The 19,210-nt window shown below is 40.5% G+C and overlaps 1 protein-coding gene across 1 annotated transcript in view; it reads left to right on the top strand.

The window, feature by feature from the left end:
- Positions 1 to 482: 482 nt before the first annotated feature.
- Positions 483 to 19,210, top strand: part of LOC148425792 (zinc finger protein 407-like) — a 189,102-nt gene continuing 170,374 nt past the window's right edge. The window contains exons 1-4 of the mRNA XM_088412008.1: positions 483 to 580; positions 1,916 to 2,584; positions 3,972 to 6,089; positions 13,129 to 13,243. Coding sequence (XP_088268134.1) covers positions 2,026 to 2,584; positions 3,972 to 6,089; positions 13,129 to 13,243 — 2,792 coding nt within the window. The 5' untranslated portion in view covers positions 483 to 580; positions 1,916 to 2,025. The remainder of the gene's footprint in view (positions 581 to 1,915; positions 2,585 to 3,971; positions 6,090 to 13,128; positions 13,244 to 19,210) is intronic.

The following is a 19,210-nucleotide window of genomic DNA, read 5'->3' as shown; positions in this document are numbered from 1 at the left end:
TGAAAATGAATTGTGAAACATTAAAAAGTGAAAAATATGTAATTATGGGAAAATATTGGAATGTATGAATCACTGGAATGATCCCTAAGGTCAGATGAATGAGCTAAATATTTAAAACATGAAATGTGAAAGCTGTAAATATGAAATGTAAAATCACGCAATGTTAAGTCAATGGGATTTTTGGCGTGGAAAACGGAATTGGGGGAAATCTGTAAATATTTGGAATGATAATATAATTGAAGCACTATTAATTGCAATAATATGAAATTGGAACGATGTGGATCGAATGAACAGGGAATGAGTTGAAATGCGCCGAAAAACGGGCGGAACAAAGAGGAATGACATATCCTTCACACAATTACAGTAACACTTTGTGACTTTAAATGGGTTTGGCGGTTCTTCCACTTTATGACAATTGTTTTTCCTATGTTTGTGAACGCAGCATTGGCGGAAAGGACCGAAGCCGAGAAAAAAGCGGGCAGAAGTTCCGCCTTTAAGTGACGTCACGTCCATGCTACGGTACGCCATTTGTGTCTAGCAACAAAAAGCGCGGACGGCGGCGATAGTTGGATAGTCAAGGGTGAGTTTATATTATTGAATGTGTTTTTGTAGCAGTATTGGTCCTGTCCTACATCATGAGATTGTTGAGCTAATCGAAGATACGTGCTAACTGCTATGTAGCTTGTATTTTAGCAATGTTTCAGGCGGCCGACGTTAGCCTACTTTTTGGGCCTCTGTGCCGCCGTCGTTTTCACGGGTTTATTAGAGTAAGACCCACCTTTCACTTCGCTGTGATTGGCTTGTGTAGCTATTTTCGAAATTCCATTGGCTAGTCTTTCCATAACTCGCGGCTCATGTTGCTAGCCCTCAATGTTCCAAGACATCCACGTTTGATTAATGCAAGTGTGTATTTAAAAAAGTAAAGGAGAGGTTAAACCACTAAAAGGTTTCAAGCAATATTGGTTGTAATATAATCAAGTCGCCTGCTTAATAGAATATTGTTTTAATCAACTCCGCGTTACTTTAATGATAATCTCGACAATAGGGTTAGCACAACTTGTGGTCGTCATATCAAAACTTAAGCCGACAAATGCTAACCAACGGATCGTCCGTAGAGAGCCATTCTGCTACCGTTACAATGTTTAGAGCTATGCTTCAATGACTTAATTGTATTGAATCCGTTGGCATGCCTTCCCTTTATTTGCAAGTTAGTATCCGCTACAAAGACTCGTTTCGTACGTCTACAAAACGGCTTTAAAAAGCATTGAAATTTTATGGCGTGCACAAAACTTGTGAGGAAGGAGCTGGGTGTTAATACGGAGGTTATCTGTCAAAATGTACTTATTTAGTATTAATTTGCATCGAATTAGCTGCAGCGTAATTCATAATATATGGTACAGTTACAGAGATTCCATATTCCGTGCAAGGTGCTTTGTTTACGTTTTGCTGATGATCAATTACAGCCAAGTTTGTGATAGTTGTAATGGCTCTGTGAAGCGTGAGCAAAGCGTCCGACTGGCCCGTCCGAGTTAGGTACCTGGCCTCAAAATGTTTTTTTTTTTTTTTTTAATTGCCCTCAAAATGCCAGTTTTCCATGATGATTCATTCTTTTGGTTTTTCTGGTTAACACGCATTTTTCTTAAATGAAAAGGGTGTGTGGAAAGGATAAAGTTTACTCGATAGTAGAGAAGAGCCCGCCTACAATACAAGCACTTCTTAAACTAATATGCTTCTGGAAACACTAGATGGCGACTTTTGCACGTGTTACTTTTTTTATTTTTTATTTTTTTGCTGCTGGGAGGTTTGACCACACTTAATGCAGTTGTTTGCCAAGATTCACTAAATATGTCTGACTTGTATTAGGGTAATAAAAGCTGCTCAATTGACGCTATGCGTTGTGTTGATTTTTGTCTAGGTGACTCATCCCTCATCAAGTTACCTCAGGGTTCCACAGTTATATGTCAATAGAGCAAGGTCAGGCTTAGGTCAGAAACAATTATCAAACAAGATTTTCCTTTGGACGTAATGCCAAAAAGTGGTTGCCAACACAATGCGCACATGGATGATGTACAAGCCCACTCGTCCAGTAAAACTGAAAAAGAGGATGGGGGGCCTGGTCGAAAGCTGCAGGCAGACACTGTGACTGAAGATGTGACTCGTTGCTCAGTTTGTGACTTTTCAGCAAAATGCCCAAGATCACTGAAGATTCACTATGCAAGAAAACATAAAAAGAGCACACTTAAAGCTACAAAACCTGTTGAGGACAGCCAAATCATTTCTCATCCAGGTGAAGTCCTTGAAGAAATGGACATAGAGACAGAAAGGTCTGCTGAGTCAAATCCGGGGCCAGGACCAGATGAACCGAGATCTGTTACTCCCGATGATGGTGGTAAAAAAGTTACGAAATCAGACAAGCAGCCGAAACAAGTGCAGGCCATATCCACTCAAGAGAGAAGACTGAGTAAACGAACTCCCAAACCCAAAATTATCTATTCATGCAATTACTGTGGACTTGAGTTTAGGGACAAATGTCCTCTTGATGTACATGTACAACGATACCACAGCAAAGACAGCCCTCGCACATGTGAGTATTTTTTTACGTGCGTTTTGTCATCTATTTAGTATACAATCTCAAAAAACTACTAACAACTCCGTTCATGAACAGATCTTTCTGCTTTTTGTCATTTTGCATAACAACATTGAAACCCTGCTAGGGCAGCTGCTATCAACATATTTAATAAACAGGGTTATTGAAAAGTAACTCCCTATTCTTTCATGTATGTATGCTTTTTGTGTTTACCTTTAAGTACAGATATCCATTTTTTTTTCATATCGATCATTTTGTTTTGAAATTTGAAAGTCTACAAAAGTGGCTGAACGTCTTGACTCTAGGAGCCCCCCTGGGAAAGAGACCCCCCTGCTGCCGTGACTATAAATAAGATCATTATCAATAAAAATTGTATACGTCTATCTAAAATTGTATCTTTTTTTAACGTTTCCAAGAGAAAAGTAATTTAAATCATCTTTCATCAGATGTTAACCACTTTTACAGGGTTTATACAGGTTTATAGGTTAGTATGAAGCAAACAAACATAAAAAACCCGACAAAACTTAGTGTATCAAACTGCCTGAAATAATATGTCCATCCTTATTTAAACTAGAAACTTTTTTTGACCAACTAAACGGTTTGATCCCGACACGAACATTAAAGAAGTAAAGAAATAATAAATGTATCTTGAACTGGAACATTAACACATATGTACAAATATCTTTTACATTTTAACCTGAAGAAAAAGATATAAAACAGCACAGATTTTTTTTCCTAAATGGATTCATATTCATTAGTGTGATTTAAAAGAAAATGTTTACTGCAATTTACAAAGATTATGACTGGATGTGCAATTACATTTCACATGGCAAAAACATATCCCTCCGTGCAATTTTTTTTTTGCGTGAATTTTGGGCATTGTAGCATCAACTTGAACATTTCTTCTTTTAATGGTGCGCCACTATCTTTGCATTTGAACAATGTATCTCTAAACTTCGTAATGTGCTGCTAGGTGTGCGTTGTTCCTGTAGGGTCAGACCTCCATCCAGTCTTAACAAGCAAAGCATAACAACCATTGCTTAAATTCTAACATACCCCTAAATTCCTCTGATCCTGAAAATTCTTGCATGTTTAGGACTTTAAAATAGAAAAAATGTGCCAAATAAAGCCCGTTTTTCTCCTGTTTAGACTATCGGTGAAAAGCGTCTACTATGCCAAGCAAAGGGTTACATTTTAATCAAATTAATTGAACTGAAAAGAAAAAGAAAGATGTAATTCCCATACGTAATGGAAAAGACACATACAAGAAAAAGTATTACGACATGCACTGTCATAATAAGTTTTAAAATTGAGTTACTTTTCAATCATCCTGTGTGTCTTGAGTTGAATAGTGGGAAGTAACTGTTTTTGAAATGTTTTTCAGTTGATGCAGATGAGGAAATGGAGGAAGACGAGATTGCTGAGAACACTGAAAGTGCTTTCAAGATAACCTCAGAACAAGTGTACCCAAAACATGCAGGGAACAAAAGTAAGATTGAGTGTGCAAACTGTGATTTAAAGGTTTCTTCGCTTCCATTCCTGGAGAGCCATTCTCGCATAAAGCACCCTGACGTGGATTGGTACCATTGTAAATTATGTAACTTCTTTTCTGCAACATCTCAATGGATGGACAAACACCTGTGCTCAGATATTCACAAGCAACATCAGAGCAGGCAAAAAAGTTCTGATTCCTCCACTGACTGTGTTGAGAGGGTAGCCAAAGTAGATGGGGTTGGAGATGACATAGGCGGTTTGGTTGAGGGAATTAAAGAACAACTGGAGGCTGTTAAAGTTGTGGTAGATGAAGAAGACTTCGAGCTGGAGCCTCCAAAACCTAAAAGAGGGAGACCAAAGCAATCTTCTTCTACCAAATGTGGCTACTGTGGCTTGGTTGCATCTAATGCTACCAACCTCAGTGTCCATGTCCGCCGTAAACACAGCAAAGAGTATTTATACAGGTGCACTCTTTGCTGCTATAGTTGTGTGACTAAAGGAGACATTGATCGCCATTGTATAACTAAGAAACACAGGAAACGTGTGCAGCAGTGTGACAATAGCAGCCCTGTCGAAAATCATCCTTTACCCAATGAACCCACTGCTACGCAATCTCAGGAACCCAATGAAACTGAAGAGATCGGCGACATGGACCAGGATTCGCAAGTCTCAAAGAAAGACAGTGAAGAAGAGCAAACACTGTCATACACGGCCCCGCTAGAAGCTGAATTTGACTCTGTTACTTGCAGTCACTGCAATTTTACAGCTCACTCAGTCCCCTCCCTCAATCTCCATGTGAAACGAAAGCATACCAAAGACTTTAAATATGTTTGTTTGGCATGCAAATATTATGCCGTAACAAGTGAGGAAATGTCTCATCATGCCAGCACAAATAGACACAAGCAGAAAAGCAAGGCATTCCAGGAACTACAAGAAAATGATGGTCAAACATCTTTGCAGCACCCAGCACAACACAAAGAGATTATTGATCATAGTGGTGCAACAGTTCATGCTGAGTCTGAACCTTTCGGGCTCCCAGATGATCCAAAGTTAAGTTCAGAAGAAACCCCAAAAGAAAGAAAAGAGTTCACAGTGGCATCTTCTCCCTCTGTTGAGCATGATGTGGTAATGCTAGCTGGCAAATCAAAAGAAATGCAGCCAGAGAGCATTGCGTCTTCTTCTCGTCAAGTTTGTACACTACAGCAAACAGCTGAATCTGAGCATACACCTTTAGCAGAAATTGAACTTGAGGTGGATCAATCTCCACAGCAAGAAATTCAAGGACAACATAACAAATACATAGAGGGCACCAGCACAGAAAAAAGCTGTGATTCAGTTCCAAGAATGTCCACTGGCCAACCCTTTGATACCTGCATCATGTCCGTAAAGGCCCTCGCAAAATCGGGGCAGGCATCGCCGGAGGGTGTTGCTCTTGACGGTGTGGCTGCAGTTAAAGTCTTGACAGGAGAAGCACCAGTGCCCTCTGGGCCCTTGCCCCATTATGTCAAAATGCTGGAACACAAGGAAGCAAGTGTTAAAGCCAAAGTTAGAAACGCCAGAGTTCGCTGTGACGACTGTGGCTTTTTAGCAGACGGCCTAAGCGGCCTAAATGTCCACATCTCAATGAAGCATCCAACCAAGGATAAACATTTCCACTGTATGGTGTGTGGCAAGTCATTTTACACCGAGAGCAACCTGCATCAACATCTTGCCAGCGCTTCCCACATACGAAATGAGCAGAACAGCCACGATGAGCGTCTTGATGGTGGAGCGGGCTTCAAGTGCGCAAAATGCACAGATCGCTTTGAGACGGAGCAAGAGCTATTCATTCACATCAAGGAGAAACATGATGAGCTGCTGAGACAAGTTAATAAATATGTGATTGAGGACACGGAACAGATCAATCGAGAGCGAGAGGAGCATCAAGGGAACAAGTGCAAGTACTGTGGCAAGGTGTGCAAGAGCAGCAATTCCATGGCTTTCCTGGCACACATTCGGACACATACCGGTATGTATGCTTTTTGATTAAACCCCCACCCACACCCCCACCCCACCCCACACATACACGCACTCTCACAGGCACAGTGAGTAGAAGCAGTGCTCATTTTACCTCTGAAAACTCAGGACTCACAATACTAAAAAACTATAGGTCCTAACAGAAATGTTTGGAGTCCCGAAAATTGCGCAATAAAAAAGGACAAATTACGTTCAAGTTTCAAACTGCATTTATAAGACGTGAGCACAAAACCTTAAGATATAACAAATGTCACTGTAAATATACTGTATGTATGTATATGGCCCACAACTTGATGATAGGGAAAAATTTTGAGCACCACTACAAAATCCAGAGCAGGAGTGTCAAACATATTTCATCTTGCGGGCCGCATGGAGTAAAATCTATTCCCAAGTGGGCCCTCGTGTTACAAACTTAATCCGTTCAGCGGCTACGCTCGTAACTCGAACTGCTCGTATGACGGGCAATCCAAACCTATGTTAATTCGTGAATGCGTGCAACGCGTGCAAAAACCTTAGGTAAAAACATCACGACTTTATACACATATTAAAAATGAGTAACATAACCTACTGTACAGTTAAATTAAATAACATAAATATACAAAGGAAAAATGACATTTACCTTTGGGGCGACGTGACTTGAGCTGGGTGGAGGCGGAGGGGAGCAGAGACCAATCCGCAGAATTTATTGATTTATTTTCTTAAACGGGAACTTTTCTCAAAACGAGAACATATCACCGGTGATTTCCTTCTCTTTAATCCAAAATAGAAGAAGCCTCTCAATTTTGTTGTCGATCGAGGTCCGTCCCCCGGCAAGGAAAGTCTTGCCCTTAGAAGATTGCCGAGCGGTTAAGGCCATACTCACGAGCCATGCGTGCGCCTCCTTTGTATTTTTTTTTTTTATTATCTCCTGCTTGGTTTCTATTGTCATCATCCTCTTACTTCTTCCTTTACCGCCACTTACAATTTTAGAAGCCATGTCTAACAGATAAAGTTTGCAAAGTCTTCACAACATTTTTTCCTTCCGTTTTTGACTCATTTTTTCTACTTCCTTCCGTCCCGACCAGCTGTGCCATCAAGCTAGATAAAGGCGTTCGGCCAATAGCATATCGGCATATCTGTGATTGACGTGACGCCGGCCAATAGCATCTCCGTGAGTGAGACCGTGACTGACACCGTGACTGAGACAGTGACTGTGACATTGTAAGAGCAATATCGTTCCACGTTGCCGTGACAAGCGCTAACTACTGATTTTAATGACGTGGCAAAGCGAAAATATATGAACAAATACAATAGCCGTCAGACAAGACAATTGTTTCAATAACTGCTGATACTGCCTAACCATAATAACCATTTATTATTTTCTTTTTTCCAACAAGGCGAGTGTTTAACTGAAGCAGAATATGATAGGCTGTTTTTTTTTTTTTTTTTAACCTCCTTTGTCTCCTTCTAACCTAAGCAGCAAATAGCATACATAAACCAATAAATAGGCTGAATTTTGATGATGCCTCCCACTTGTAATTGATGATAGGACAAGGCTTTAACAATCAAAATGGTTATAATGCTTAGCACACCCTCCATGCCTCTTTTGGATCTTACAAGATCGCTCTCAAAACACGACTTCTAAAAAGGTGGACCTGAGTGCTCCTTCATCAAAACTCAAATTTATGCTCATGCTGCTGGTTAAACAAACATGCTTTATGCATAATTTAAGGGTTACAGTTGACAATATTCTAACTTAAAAATGTATCATCATTAGTTTAGGGATTTTTTTTTTTTTTCAAAATGTAGTGTGCCTCCCAGTGGACATTCATGGGAGCATCACTATAGTTGTTGCAGAGATGACACAAGATGCTTCAAAAATTAGATGGCAGTCACTGCTTTAAAAAAAAACAACAACCTGGGAATGCATGGAGGTTAAGGAGGAGGTCTTTGTCATAATAAGAGCTTATCAGTGATAGTGACAACTTTTACTTGTTTATAACAGTTATAAACAAGAAGAATGTTAACACATTTATTAATTTAATTTATTTGTACAACATAATATAACATAATATACAGAATATCAATATAATTTGCCTCAATCCTAACCTACAGGGGGATACAGTATAACCTTTTTTGCAGCACAGCTCTATGGTAAAGCCTAATGTCTACTATAGCCAGGTAAAAGCTATTTCGGTAGTGGTGACGGCGAAGACTGATTAAGCCTCAGACCAGCAAGAGAAACGCTAATGGACCGCAGATTGGGATTCCCTGAGCAACGCTTGCATGGTCAGAGACATGTGCGACTCATAATTGATGTGTCCATTACCAAGACTCAGTTGTAATTATAGTCAATAAGTCTCTGTAAATGTGTTAAAGCTGAGGCTAAAAGCATTGGAGGTCCAAAGAGAGGTTGGCTAATAATTTAAAATAATCAATGCAGACGTATTCAAAGGCTTTAATTTCCCTTGTGTCTGGATGTCCACAGTTGTGTGTACGTGTGTAAGTGGGAGAATGTCGAGTGAATGTGTATGCGTTTCAGCCTTCATGGCTAGTTGATTATCCCCAATCCATTAAGATTTATCCTGTCATTTATAATGCAAAGCAGAGCATTGCTCAGGGCTTTGACTGGAAAATGTTCGACAGGTTAAGAACATACGGTGCTCTGTTACATTTCCCTGACCATTTGTATTAATTGCCTTTAAAATCAACTTAATGCATGAATGAGATTTGAGGGAACCATCGATGAATGCCCTTTTCTGCCTTAATATTTCATTCCCCTTTTTTTGCTCATGCATTAACAAGCCTTTGAATCTAGTTTATTGGTGGATGGTGTATTGTCATGCATGTTAACATGTTTCATTAATAAAATAAGCAATTTGGGGTTTTTTTTTTTTGGTGCCAAATCTGATTCATAACTGCCAATATTTGATTTCTTAAAGCTATGAGAATTACATATTCCAAATTAACCAGATTAATCATGAGCTCATCTTTTTTGTTATGGGTGACAGTTGAATGATCTATACCAGGGGTGAGTATCCATCAATCAGTTATCTTTAGGTGCTTCTCCTCCCTAGGGTTGCTGGCTTATCCCAGCAGTCTTTGGGCAGTAGTCGGGGGACACCCTAATGTGGTTGCCAGTCAATTGCAGGGCACACAGAGACGGACATTCATTCACACACCCAATCACATCAAAGGACAATTTAGAATGTCCAATATACCTGCCATGCATGTTATGCCATACACATTTAAAACACCACATTTTAACACCTGGCCTCTAAGACGGCATAGAAAACGTCGCTCAAGACGCTTAGTAACGATTAACGTTTATTTTGCAAAGCACCAAACGGCATTTGGAACATCATTACAAAGAGTTTGTCAAAAAGAACGTTGCCACTAGGTGTATAACGCATCATTGCATGCGCTCCCTCAGACACAGCTAGGCATAAAAAGTGACGTAAAAAGCTGTGCTCCACACGCCGGACGATGTAAGTCAAAACAAATGTATGACCTCATCTGCTTGCCATACATGCCTACCTGAAAAAAAAACAACAAAAAAACAAGTGCATCGCACGCTATGACGCAAGTTTTAGTTGACAGAAATATAGAAAATTGATTCCATTCATTTGTTCTGCATTTTAAATTGTTACGTTTGTAAATCATATTAAATCGTAAATTTCCTTCCCCATTTTTTTCCAACTATTTATTTTTTTTCATTTTCATACGTTTGTGAAAAAGCTCCAGGGGGCCACTGGGGGCGCTGAAGAGCCTCATGTGGCTTTGAAGCTCTGGGTTGCCGACCTCTGGTCTACACATAATCTATGTTCCTTTCCTTTAAGAATGACACTTCTTTCACATAATTTACAATGTTAATTTTATACTGTATTTATTATATATTGACTTTTTTGTGTTTAGGAATGATGGTTTTGGTCATGTAGTTGCTGTTCCATTTAAATTTAGGTCCTTCAAAATCGTGCAAAGCATATTTTTCTTTTAATTTTGACATGCACCATTTGGTATTAGTACATACGTTATGTTAGTAAGTTATTATGCTAAATTATTTTCTTTCGATATGGTGTTCATTTATTCCTGTAAGTTGTTTATAGGGCTATGAAGCAGCTTTGTGGGGGTCTGCCAATTTTGCGGCTGGGCGCATGTCCAGATCCTTTTAATTACGTCCTAGTTTTTATCCTCTTGATTAATCACTGAAGGCAATGGGAGGCTGAACAAAGATTTGTGTGTTTATTCTTAACGAAAGTGTGTTCACATTTCCATTTTCGCAATGTGGGTTATTTGGTCACTTTTTCATTTGTGTCATTGGTCCAACTTAGTGTACCTCCAGAGCTCAGAAGGAGGTGTAGGCCGGGCCTACACCTTGGTGCACTGATCCCCTGCTGTAGAAGCTAGCTCTTGGGACATGAAATGTCACCTCTCTGGTAGGGAAAGAGCCTGAGCTTGTGTGTGACGCCAAGAGGTTCCAAGTAGATATTGTCGGACTCGCCTCCACACACAACTGGGGCTCTGGTACCAGCCCCCTGAAGAGGGGTTGGACTGGGCATACTTATTGCCCCCCTGCTAAGTACCTATCCATTGGGATTCATCCCAGTGGACAAGAGGGTAGCCTCCCTCCGCCTTCAGGTCAGGGAATGGCCTGACTGTTGTTTGTGCTTATGCACCAAACAGCAGTGTAGAGTACCCACTCTTTTTAGAGTCTTTGGTGGGTAGCTGAAGAGCGCTCCTCCAGGGACGCCCTTGTTCTACTGGGGGACCAGAGGTCTAACTAATTTTTTTTAATGAATTATTCTTGTTTGAACAAATAGGATTGTTGTTCCTGTTCCTGTTATTATTTTTATTGTTATTATGATGATTTTTATTATTGATATTGTTATTATGACAATTGTAAATTTAAAAAGAAATGTACTGGCAGAATTTCTCCCACGTTTCGGTGGAGGCGGGGGACATTGAGTCTTAGTGGACCATGTTCCGTGCCTCTATTGTCAAGGCGTAAGGTGGTCGGCGCATGTCGTGGCGGCAATCCCAGAACCTGGTGGTGGACACCAGCGGTAAGGGATGCCGTCAAGCTGAATAAAGAGTCCTATTGGGCCTTTTGGCCTGTGGGACTGTGGAGGCAGCTGACAGGTACCAGCTGGCCAAACGGACTGAAGCTTCTGCAGTCGGTGAGGCAAAACTTAGGGGTGGGAGGAGTTCGATGATGCCATGGACTTTCGGACGGCTTCGAGGAAATTCTTGTCCTCCCTCCGGCGTCTCAGGAGGGGGGAACAATGCACCATTGACACTGTGTACAGTGCAGATGGGGTGCTGCTGACCTTTACTCGGGACATCGTGAGCCAGTGGGCAAAATACTTAGAAGACCTTCTCAATTCCACCGACATGTCTTCCTCTGAGGAAGCAGAGTCTGGAAGCTCTGAGATGGGCTCTTCCTTCTCTGAGGCAGAACTCACCAAGGTGGTCAAAAATTCCTTAGCGGCAAGGCCCCGGGGGTGGATGAGATCCGGAGTTCCTAAAGGCTCTGAATATTGTAGGGCTGTCCTGGTTGACACGCCTCTGCAAGGGATCTCGAGGGTGAATGGGAGTTCACCCAACCTTTCTACATGTTCTTTGTGGACTTCGAGAAGGTGTTCAACTGTGTCCCTTGGAGAGCTCTGTGGGGGGTGCTTTGGGCATATGGGGTACCCGACACCCTGATACAGGTTGTTTGGTCCCTGTAAGATGGATGTCTGAATTTAGTCCGCATTTCTGGCAGTAAGTTGAATCCGTTTCTAGTGAGGGCTGGGCCCCGCTAAGGCTGCCCTTTGTCACCAGTTCTGTTAATTACTTTTTATGGATAGAATTCCAAGCTGCAGCCAAAGCGTTGAGGGCTTGCGGTTTGGGAGCCTCAGCTTTGCAGCTCTGCTATTTACGGATATGTTGCTGTTAGCTTCCACAGGCTGTGACCTCCAACTCTCACTGGAGCAGTTTGCAGCTGAGTGTGAAGTGGATGGGATGAAGATCAGCACCTCCAAATCTGAGACCATGGTCCTTAGTCGGAAAAGGGTGGCGTGATGACTCTTTGTCAGGGATGAGGTCTTGCCCCAAGTGGAGGAGTTCTAGTATCTTGTGGTCTCGTTTTTGAATGGGGGCAGGATGAAACAGGAGAACAACAGACTGATTGGTGCAGCATCTGCTGTGATGTGGCTGCTGTACCAGTCAGTCGTGGTGCAGGAATAGCTGCGCCAAAAAGCACTGTTTACGGGTCGATAAATGTTCATGCCCTTACCTATGGTCACAAGCTGTCGAAAGAGCGAGATCCTGGATGCAAGTGGCCGGAATGAGTTCCCCCCGACAAGGTTTCTGGGCTCTCCTTTAGAGAAAGGGCAAGAAGTCCGGTTATCACGGTGTCAAGAGGCTGCTCTTCCTCGTTGAGGTGAGCCAGTTGAGGTGGCTCGGGTATCAGGTTAGGATGCCTCCCCGGACATCTCCCTCGGGAGGTTTTCCAGGTATGTCCCACTGGGAGGAGGCCCTGGGGTTGACCCAGGACACACTGGAGAGACCTCTCGGCTGGCCTGGGAATGCCTGTTGATCCTCCTGGAGGAGCTGGACGAAGTTGCAGGGTGGAGGGGAGTCTGGGCTTCCGTGCTCAAGCTGCTGCCCCCGGGACCCGACCCTGGATAAAGCGGTAGCTAAAGGATGGATGGTAATAATAAAGAGAGACCACAGAGCAACAATATCTCTCTAAATCATCTTAATCATTAGTGTAATTTAGAAAAACAAAGGTTGACAATAGTTCCACAAGTTTATAACTTCCACACAGACTTTGCCAACGTGAGCGCCGCTGCAACACCTGGTGCTGTAGATTTCAATTACCCTTCACATTGCAGAAGCAAATTCATTTTCCTCACCATAGCATTGTGTCCTCTGAGAAAGACAGTATTAATGACATTTCTGCATGCATGATATGATAATAAATAAAAAGATAAAATGCTCCATCTCTAAAATATTTGCAGATTTTACAATGTGAATGCACTCATGATTTCTTTTTATTTTTTACATAGGATCAAAGCCCTTTCTTTGCAAAATCTGCCACTTTGCAACAGCTCAGCTGGGAGATGCCCGAAATCACGTTAAAAGGCATCTGGGCATGCGGGAGTACAGATGCGACATCTGTGGGTGAGTTTTTAAATTCAGCAACTTGAGGTTTGTTTTTTTTTACAATCTACTAGGCTTATATTATTCTGTTGTCGAGTGAATTGAGTTTCATAACTGAATGTCACAAATTGTGTGTTCAACTTTTTGGCATAATTTGAACATTCCTGTGAAGAAGCAATACTTGGTACAATTTTATACATTTTGAATGAATTATTGTAAGGTGTTTTTGTGACACGTGTTTGTAAGTGTTGCAAGCACTGGGATGAAAAATTTATTAGATAATTTTCTTCTGAATGCTACCAAAATTTAGGGACATGTAAAATCCTGTTAAACATTTTCAGTTTTTGATTTTACAGTTTAGACTACTGTATCTTTGCACACCAACTACACAGACTATGTGCAGTTTTTACAATCAAATTTTGTTCAAATCTACTCAGAACAAAATGACTTTGAAACCTTTTCCTAAGTTGGTATCCAACTGAGCGGTGAACGTTGCTGAATGTACTCGAAAGTAGTGGATCTTTTGATCTCCTCCAGGGTTCTGGCGACCTTGTAGCATTCTCTGGCAACTGTGATTAGACCTTATTGCTGGTACACAGCAAAGTGGGCCTGTGCACACCTGTGTAACTTTTCTGCACAGCCAACTAGAAACCAATATTTGCACAATATTATTTTTTTTTACATCTGATGCACTCAAGAGCAGATGAGCAGATCTTTTTCATGAAGTGCAACCACACTTTTGATATTTATCAAACTTCCATAATTGGTACAACTTGCGAGCATAGTAAGCACCGGTGCAAAGCATACATTTCCTATTGGTACTACTTTCCGTACGTGTGATGTGTTTGCTGGTTAATCCACGCCTGATGCCTTTGTTTGTTTTGATTAACAACAAATTTAGTACCGATATTTTAAAATCTTAACTGTTTTGGGGAGAACCAATGTGCTAGTCCTGGGACCAATCGATACCCAAATCCCCGTACAAAGAGACATGGTATTATGAATAGCTTTGTTTGAGAATAATGTTCCTGCAGATCAGAGAGCAGCTTTGGTCAGAGATTCAAGGTCGAGGGGATTAGTGAAGTGAGGCAGTATTCAAATCTTGCTCATAGGTTTAAAACTATAAACTTACCCTTTGATGCCAATAACTCTAGCAATGTGTTGGTTCAAATAGACTTTTCTTGTCATTCCAAGTGAAATGATGTATATTTCAGCCAAGTCCTTGAAAATAAAGGTAACCATTAGTCTGTAAATATCAGGTTGTGTAATTGTGTCTTATACCTTCTTGTATTTAGCATATGCAGTTAGAAAAAGTTCTATTTTTGAATTTTAAACCATCAAACATCTCTGCCTCTATAGAGTCACAAAGATTAAGTTACCTTTAAAGATAGTTTTTCCGTCAATGGTTTCACTTAGTTCATTTGCAGGCCAACTTTGTTCTACCAAAGCACTGAGTGAATATTTATTTGCTTCAACGATGTTTGCAAATATATATATATAACAGCAAACACAAGCAGGCTTTGGTCTAAACATTGCTTTTCCTTTAATGAGAAGAAATGCTCATGTTTCACAAGCTCTCCAGCGTAAAACCCCTCTTCTCCCAAATGCAGAAAATGTGACACTTATAACACACACATACATATGGAATAGTTCTCCGATATGTCTTTAAATGGCACTACCAAATACAGCGCCTGGTTTCACAAATCATATCCACAGAGGAGCCGAGTACTGCCAGAGCAAGCCATTGGTGACAAATAGGCCCTGTGTGCGCTTTCATTACAAACTGATTACCTGGCCGTATTTCATCTCGACTAAATAGGAGAAAACACAAAGAAACCCCCTAGAAACATAGTCATTAAGGACAGAGCTTCACATGCACACAACCTCAGATTTTACTATTTGATGATTTATCCTTAATTCTACAGTAAAATGCAGACTTAGGAGATGGCAGCATCCAGGGGTAGGTATGATGAAATTGAATTTTTTTTTTTTTGGTTGAAGGAGAATCATGAGTGCATTTAGTGTTGCTAAACTTGAGAAATGATAATTTGGTTTATTTATAAATTTATTACCAGGAATTACAGTTTCGTTCTTGCGTGGAGCTTTTGATGTTTCTTTTTTTTTCACTCTGCAGAGGTTGCACAACTTCATATTTTTGTCGCTCAAGACATAAATTGAGTTAATGTTGTCTAGACGCTGAGCTCTTATTTTTTTGTTTGGTAATTGCTAAAACTCAGGAAGGAAAGAATGCACTGAGGAATGTACATACCATATGGAATTTATGTAGGACATATTAAGAACCAAAGACCATGTCCTGGGCTGTAAGAAGCGATGTCTTTGTATTTTGACAAACTGATTTTATTATTTATTTTACTCAACTCTATCTGAAAGTCCCACTCTTCTGAGAGCCAAACACCCGGTTTAAGAGATTATTCCGCGGTTGGGCTCGTAAGGCGAACCTATGTTAAATAGCTAATGCGTTGAAAACCCCAGGTAAAAACATCTAAATTGTATATACACATTAAACATTGGTATCAAAATAGTATAGTAGGTGCTACGCATATATACTATACATGCATACAATTAAATAACATCATAATTAAATTTTTTTTATAAAGGATTTATTGACCTTTGAGCGACTTATGGCCATATTCCATAGTGAGGGTAGCCTAGCCTAGGCTAAGCTAGCTTAGCCTTCTTTGTATTTCGTTTCCATATAAATCATCTTCTTACTTCTCTCTTTAATATTACTAGCACTCTTACTTCTCTCTTTAACATTATTAGCACTTTTGGGACCCATGGCTAACCCATTAAAGTTTGAATTAAGCAGTAAAATGCACAATAAATATGTTATTTTAAGCACTCAGAAGAGATCCAGTCTTTAGCATGCGGCCATTTTGACCGCGACGCCAACCAGCAGTAGACGAGCATTGTAGTGTTGTATGTGGTGACGCGTGTATAGACGTATGAGCGCAGACACATCCAACATGGCGGTCACGCATGCACACTAACCGCCATGTTGGATGTGTTGCCTGACGAAAGAATTGGCTGTAAGGAGGGGACAAAAAAAAGGCCCCGTCCACATCAAAAGTTGGAAAAAAAAATCGTAAGGCAGGGACTTCGTAGACTGGGGGTTCACTGTGCTTAGAAACAATCCACATTCTTGTTTGAGTTTCATTCAAATTCGTTTTGAGACATATGGAGTGTCATCTGCTCTAGAACGTGCACAATAAATTAACATTATTAATAAAAATGCCCATATTGGGGCAGGCCTTCGCAGCCAATTTTTTATGATAGCTTTCAAGGCAGCTGTCAACAATACCTTGAAATGGTAAACATTATTTATATCCATTCTTTCCAGTACAATTGCTCGGTAAAGAATTGAGAATGATACACAGACATCAAACGGCAGCACCCTTGAAACCGTCTCTGCCACATCCCTCCAGAAAGTCTGGATGGTAGGGCAGGACCACAAAATATGAACAAGATCAGGCATAGGCCCACGAAGTTCCCTCCAACATCTCAATTGTGTGCCAGTCTGTTTTTTTTTTTTCTCTCGTAATGATAATATAGGAGATCAAGTTTTTCCCGCAAAAGTCCGTCCAGGTCCACCAAATGGTGGAAGAAGCCTGCGGGAGTTCAGCCACCTATCAATTATGTACATTCTGTGAAATATTTATTCTGCCAAGCACTCCCCAAAAGAGTGCAAATCATTTTTGGATTCAAAAATAAATAAATACGCAAAGGTACAATGTGGAAAATTAAGTGAGTTACTTGTTTTAACCCACTATACATTTAAATAACACACAAATAAATGTGTTCTATCACTTTTGTAAATATATTTAATCATAGTTATATTACATGGGGGGTGCCACTTGGATGGAAGCCACCATGTTTCTTTTAGCTAAGGAAAGCAAAGGATGAAACTTTGCAAACTTAATTCAAATTTGATTTCAATCACCAAACACAAAGGAAAACACCAGCAAAGACATCACCTGCAACGGTTGTTTGCTTCCTCTTGTCACGGGCTGTCCATTGCATGCGCCGTTTGCTGCCTGTTGTTAATCCTCGTGTGCCTAGATCGCTGTACTGCATTCTGACTGGTAAGAGTACATTTGTGTTTGTGATTAAAAAAGTGTGGCTAGTGTTGGAAATTCTCAAAGTAGGCCGTATTGTGCAGTGCTTGTGTCAGTGGGCATTTGTTGGCGGCCTGCCCCCCTTCAGTGCTAATGTACAGTACTTCCCACCTCTGGCTGTAGTTTTTTTGTTTATGTCTGTGAAAGCCCGGGATAACTAACCGACGTTGTACTATATTTGCTCAAGTTTAGTAGATTCTATGCTATTATGCACTGAAACCAATGGGAAATTGTAGTTGTATTCGCTTGCTCTTATGCTTGCATAGCATAGGTTTGCAAAGTATGGTCTTTTTGAGACAGTGGAGTGCGTGTGCTGACCGTGTGTGTGATGCACCCCTCTAAATATTGCACGCATTTGCTTTAAAACAGGGCCATTTGTCCTCCCATATGTCCTTCCATTCATCCACTTAATAAACTGTGCTGTATCCATACTGATATCTCTTGCTGTATTTTATTCAGCAACACTATCAAATAGATTGGGTAATATCACCTGTTTTATTTCTGCTGCGTCTTCTGGAAAATGGCTACATTGATGACAGTATGTATTCCTTATATAAAACTTAACAAAATCAAGACTTACAGCTCTTTGCAATGGAGTCACTATAACACGATTTACAATTAAGTGTCTAAGTAAGTTTGTTCAATCAAGTAATTTGTTCTTAATCTTAAAAATGAAAAAAAATACTGTTCCGGTCTCAACATTTTAAATGTTTTCAAGCATTAAATTACATTTTCTGATATCTGCTGAAACCTGTTAAAATCTCACATATCTCCAAAACACTTTCATGAATCGCCAGTGGTATGTGTATCACCTTTTGAGAACCACTCCTTTCAACATCACTGTGGAATATTAAAGTCGTGAAATCAATGAGTCATTAATCATGTGCAATGTACAAACCCTACTTTTGTTGTTGTGCTTTTCGCCTATTTTTTTGCAGACCTTTTTATCACCTTGCCATCAGTCTCCTTGTTTCCCATGTTAAGTCTTCAGACCACAAGATTACCTCTTCCATAATACTCAGTGAATGCATGTGTGCTGGATCTCAACTTTCCTCTGCTGTTGATGCCTTTTCAGGGCTGGATGAAGTTGATCGTTTAAGATTATATTGTTGTGTCATTTAATCAACGGATGCAAATGCAATCCCAGACACATAGAGAACTCTTGACCTTGCTGCCGTTCAAATCAGAGGGCTAGTCTGCATCTATCTAATCACCTTCAACACTTGACTTGCCATCTTGTTCACTTCCTTCACTTGTATCCTTGTCAGTAATTTCACCTATCTGCATGTGTGCATCTTCATTTCACGCACACACACACACACACACACACACACACACACACACACACACACACACACACACGAAAAAAAAGATTCATTTTTAATTTGCCAATAAAGAACTCCTAAGGTGCAACAACAGCAAAAAACACAAATTGGCTGTTAGCATGCACTATATGATTTCTCATATTTAATTGGTTTAAAAAAAGTCTACCAGCATGTGAGGTGGTAGGTTCTTGTGTATTCCTCCCAGCATGTTTTGTCCACAGTGGGGCTTGGTCATTTAATGAGGCTCCTCTTCCTCTACTCCATCATGTACCCGAAAGGCCCTGCATTCAGCATTTTCACCCTCCTGCTCTGTGGTCCAGACGGACATCCAGTGCTGTTGTAGGTGTTAAATTATGCATAAACAATCTAAATGCTTTGAGGCATTGGTTTAATATCAGCCCCTCAGCTTTGGCCTTACAAGTATTAACACTATCAAAGGCGTGGATTGTTCTCTTGTGGACTGTTTTTTTATTATTATGACTCATAAACTGTTTGTCACTTCAGGAAATAAAGTAAAACTTTCAAAA

The sequence above is a fragment of the Hippichthys cyanospilos genome, chromosome 3, assembly GCF_059441005.1.
Source record: "Hippichthys cyanospilos isolate Australia breed blue-spotted pipefish chromosome 3, RoL_Hcya_1.0, whole genome shotgun sequence".
NCBI classification, from domain to species: Eukaryota; Metazoa; Chordata; class Actinopteri; order Syngnathiformes; family Syngnathidae; genus Hippichthys; species Hippichthys cyanospilos.
This window is presented reverse-complemented; position numbering and strand designations above follow the sequence as displayed.